Raw genomic sequence first — 5106 nt, forward strand, 5'->3', positions numbered from 1 at the left:
ATTGCATTAGTGCGTTGGGCCCTTTGTTCATTACAAAATGCAGACGCACACACACACGCATATGTATTACCGAATAAAATAAATTTCCCACAAAATATTTACGCATTTCCCGAGCAAGATAAACACCAACTTTCCCAGTGCAATCAATAAAATAGCTGGAATTTGTTTGATTTTTATACATATTTAATTTATTTTCTCATCTTCTTCTCCTCCTCCTCCTCCTTCTTCTTCATCGTATCGTTAAATTTTTTGGGGGATTTCGCCTCCTAAAACAGAAATATCAATTGTCGAAAAACTTAGATCTAGGGAAACTTGCAATCGAAACTCAAGGATTTACAGAATCAACATAGTTAATAATAATAATAGTTTGCAAAAGGAATTAAGGCATTCAGTATATTGCAGTTCTAACAAAAGTTCATCGAATTGGGCTCATTTAACTAATCCAAAAACAGAGAATCGAAGGAATAATCCTGGCTTAACATAACATTGTACATATTTATTTAATTTTAATTTATTTAATTTAATCCTCGCTTCTATTCCGCTTGATGCTGCTTAAATAAAATTACGTAATTGTTGTTTTAGCATTAATTTTTGTTTGCTTGTTTATGTTTTCCTTTTTATACAATACATTTTATATCACAATAGAAAAAAGAATTAATTCGCATATTCTTTTCAATCGTTATCTTCTCTTTTTGCTTGCTTACTTATAAATTAAACAATAAAAAATGTACAGAATTTTCTTTAACGTTTGTGTTTTGTGTTCAATTGTGTGTTCGTGTGTGTATGTGTTTGGGTGAGTTTTTTCTTTGCTATTAAACAAGGTTGCTTTTTTTTAATGTTTTATAACTTGTGTTTATGGTTATTCCCCCCTCATTTTCGATATTTGACTAATTGTGGCTTGACAAATTTTAAGAACTAAGAATTAAGTTTACGCATTTTCATTAAGTGTCTACTATTAACATTGTTTTTTCTTAGTTTTCGTTACTTTTTTACGTTTACGTTTTAATGAACTAAATTAAACGGCATAACTAACGACGCTGTACTAAACAAATTCGCAACGAAGACGAGAAGAAAACGCCGAGGCACAAAAACAAAGATACAAACACAAAAAATAATACAAAAAAGGGAGCACACAGGCACAAAGCAACAAAAATGCGGTGGAGAGCGACAAAAGAGCGGAGGAGAGTCAAGTCGCCAGAGCTTCAATTCCCCATACTCCCTCTCTTTTTCTGCTTTGTTGTTTTTATCGTTGCTGCGCTGCTGCTGTTGTTGTTGCTGTGGCAATGGAGGACGCTGGCTTTTGTAGCCGAAGCGTGAATTAAAATAAACTATTTAAATTTATTTGCATCTGCTTAACTGCGGCCTGCACTGCACACACACACATGCGTGTATGGGTGTGTTATATTGGTGTATGCATGTGTGTGCTGCCCACTCTCCTGCTCTCCCCCTCTTTACCCCTCCGCTGCTTTTGCTTATCGGGCGTCTCCATCGCCATGCACTTTGTTGCTGTCGGCCATAGCTGCAGTTGTTGTTGCCTGCTGTTTCTTTTTCTCTTTTTTATTTTTTTTTATCGCTGCGTGCGTGTAAGCCGACGCCAGCGGCATCTCCCCTCTCGCTCTGGCCCCCTAGAAACACAACACAACGCAGCGAAGCGAGCTCCATAATAAGTGCAGACTTCTGTTCGGCGGAAAAATAGCTAGTTACAGCGGGAATACTACTTAACTGGATACTTCGCTAAGCCATCATTATTTTTCAAGTCCCTTTTTACACAAGCTGAGTTTTATAAAGGAGAAAAAATGGTTCAACACCTTTGACTGATGTTTACAGCATCTTAGAAAAAAAAATATAAATTCAGGTCGTATAAAAAGGGCTTTACATAATACATTTAAGTCAATTAATCTAACTGAACCAATATCAATGTAAAGCTTTAAAAAAATAATAAGGAAATTGTAAGTTAAAATCAAATAAAAAAACAACCACCAAAGAACTATTCCTATACCAAATTAAAATTTGCTGTAAATAAGCTAAACTGGCAGCGCCTTCTCCCCGACGTCGTCTGTCTCTGTCCCTATTGCCCCAACTCCGAAAACTCGCCTTGCTTGCTCGCTTGCGAGTGTGTGTGCCTCATTGTTTGCTTTTTGTTGTTGCTGCGTTGTTTTGTGCCTCTCTGCTCGTTTCTCGGTTCGTACAAAAAAAATGTAGTACAGCGTGTGGTATGGCAAACGAAAGCTATGAGTTCTCAGTGTATCTTGTCTGCTTCTGCCCTCTCTTTCCCGCCCGGAATCTATAGTTGGGAATTATAAGAGCCGCGAGCGGCCTCCTCCGCCGCACAGGCGTTGCAATCATGGTGGACGCATCACCTGACCAGCCAGAGGCCCAAATTGAGCTTCTGCAGCTTGGGCAGCTTCATGATGATGTCGATGCCCTTGGAACTGAGTTGCGTGCAGCCGTAGAGATCGATGGTTTTCAGATTGGTCAGATCCTCGGCCAATGTTTGCAGGCCTTTGTCCGTAATACGACTGCACTGCCCGATATTAAGGTTTTCCAACTCGTGAAGTGCCTTGGCGATTTTCAGCATTCCATGATCGGTTATCTGGCACTGATTAAGGGACAGGGATCTCAATCTATAGAGACCCTGAGCAATATGCGTTAACGCCTGATCGCTGATTTTGTCACAGAAGCTGACGTCTAGTGAGTTGATTCCGCTTCCGCCTTCCGTGAGGTAAGCCATACCAATATCCGAAATATTATCGCAAGAGCGGAGGTTAAGTTGCTCCAGCTTGGGCATACGGGCTAGGTGCTTCAATCCACTGTCTGTCACCGAGACACAGAAGCTCAGGTTAATCGATTTCAGCGAGGTCAGACCCTGGGCAATGTGGCCCAGAGCTTCATCGCTTAACCGCTGGCAATCCTGTAGCCCCAAATACTCCAGCTGGAGATTGCCCTCAGCCGTTTCCCGCGAGAATCCTGCTAGGTGACCTATGCCCTGATCGCTGATGTGCCAGCAGGAACGCAGATTAAGGTGCTTCAGCTTCTTCAGGCCCCACGCTATAAGTAGCAGTCCTGTGTTCGTGATGTTGCAACATCCACCCAGTTCCAAAGTCTCCAGATTCCTCAGATGCTGGGCAATCCTTCCGAGACTTGTGTCCGTGATCTGTTTGCAAAGGGAGAGGTCCAATGTCTTTAGGTTTGGCAGATCCACGCTAAAAGCATGGCCCAGGTTCATGTCGGCCACATTAAAGCAGCCACTTAGGTTCAGGGAGGTAAGAGCCGGAACACCAAGTACCAAATCCTTAAGAGAACGGCGCAGGGAGAGGATCTGCACCTTTTTGATGCCTCTTTTGACCAGACAGTTAAATAGGCTCGGACTGGAGCGTTTAAGGTGCAACTTGGCCTCGACGCCCTTCCAGACGCTTTTGGCATAGGCCGCATCCCGCCAGGCGGTACAGACCTGGGCCGCCCGACCCAGATCCCTTACTGGAAGGTGTTCAAAGATCTGTTCAAGAAGTTCGGGGAACAAATTGCTAATGTGGGTGCCTTCCACCGGCGCCGGACTCTCTGGCGAGGCGGGCCTGTGCGGTAGGTGGTGATGATGATGATGGTGGTGCTGTGCGTGGGCTGCCGCGGCTGCTGCTGCCGCCGCCGCTGCTGCGGCATGCTGCAAATATAAGGCCGGAGGCAGAGTTTGCAATTGGTGATGGGGCGGTCGGTGGTGCAGGGCGTAGGGCGTGAAGCGCAGCAGGTGGTGGTGGGTAGTGGTGGCCCCGGTTCGTGTCAGTCCAGGGAGCTCAGTCTGTTGATAGAGTTCATCCATGGCCCAGCTGGGCGCTCCTGCTCCTCCTCCGCCGACAATAGCCGCTCCGCCACTGGTGGCCGCTCCATTGCTCCCGGATCCTCCACAGTGACTATTCAAATTGTTCAACACCGCGATTGTTTGATGACGGAAGGGCAGCAGTTCTGTGTTAGTGGCCATTTCCTCCTCTTGCTTATACACTTGGCTATTCTCTTGACTGCTACTTTGGATCTACTTATGCGTTGGTTTTTCTATATACGCTGCATTTTACTGTTTGTATTCTTAGTTGAAGACTAGTAGGGTTCACTGTGGTTCACTCGCGTTGCACTTTAACTCTAGAGCACTGTGTGTCGGGTGCTTAACTGTAGCTGTTAGTCCCAAGTCCCAGTAGGTCTCTTTATTTATTCTTTGTTCTTGCGACCGAGACAGAGACGATGTGCGCGAACCGGACGATGATGAAAAACTCAACTCGAAACGCAAAGGCGCCTTGCTTTTAGCCTGAGTCGCAGGGAATTGTGAGAAGAGAAAGAGAGAGTGAGAGAGCGAGGGAGGATTATTTTTATCTGAGCGTATTCAGCAATAAGGTTGCTTGTAGAGAGCAGGTAGCAAAGTACGCTCTCTATCGCGTACTCTCTCTCTCTCTCTTCGTATCAGGCTGAATGCTGAGTCAATGGCGGTTTTTAGCCAGCTTGGCTAATTTAAGGCTAAATTTATTATAACTTTACACTTATGGTATTAGGTAAAATCTTTTAAAAATTTTCAAGCCCAATTTTAAATTTTAAATCACTTCTATTTTTTTAAATCACTTCTCTCTTACAATAAAACAACAAAATATGTTTAGCTTAATTAATTTTTAAGTCCATTCGTATACTTGTATACTCGTATAACTATTTGTTCCTACATCCTAAATTGCAAAGGTAACTCTGCAGTTTTTTTTTTAAGTGAAAATGATAATACATTAGATATCTGTATAATGCTGAAACTATTAAATCTGATTTCATTGTTATTTTAATTTCACTTCTTTGCTGAAATCACAATTTTTATATAACATTTCCTGCCTTTCTTGCATTTAATTCCCATACTTGTTTGTGTTTACTTTGAGAACATTTCCTATAAATTCGTTATTCTTAGCCTTAAGTTTGCTTCTAAGCTTCCCTCGTTTCAAGTCCTGTTTAGTCATGTCAGCATTCTCATCACTGACTTGAGAGAATCAAACCGCAAAAGAGACAGAGAGAATCAGAGAGCATAAGACGAGGAGAGACTAGTGCTGGTTATAAGACAAGGCTTGGATTTATCTTTTGGCTTTGGACCCA

General features: G+C 42.8%; 1 protein-coding gene across 1 annotated transcript; it reads right to left on the minus strand.

Annotated features, from left to right (window-relative positions):
- Positions 1–379: 379 nt before the first annotated feature.
- Positions 380–4272, minus strand: LOC108113049 (F-box/LRR-repeat protein 14). Its single transcript, XM_017223479.2, has one exon. It carries the CDS (start codon positions 3971–3973, stop codon positions 2357–2359), a length of 1617 nt encoding a protein of 538 aa, XP_017078968.1. The 5' UTR covers positions 3974–4272; the 3' UTR covers positions 380–2356.
- Between the last annotated feature and the right edge of the window lie 834 nt (positions 4273–5106).

Source organism: Drosophila eugracilis, unplaced genomic scaffold, assembly GCF_018153835.1.
Source record: "Drosophila eugracilis isolate 14026-0451.02 unplaced genomic scaffold, ASM1815383v1 contig_90, whole genome shotgun sequence".
In the NCBI taxonomy this organism is placed as follows: domain Eukaryota; kingdom Metazoa; phylum Arthropoda; class Insecta; order Diptera; family Drosophilidae; genus Drosophila; species Drosophila eugracilis.

Coding starts and splice junctions, on each gene's coding strand:
- LOC108113049 (XM_017223479.2), bottom strand. CDS start 3,973: ATGGCCACTAACACAGAACTGCTGCCCTTCCGTCATCAAACAATCGCG.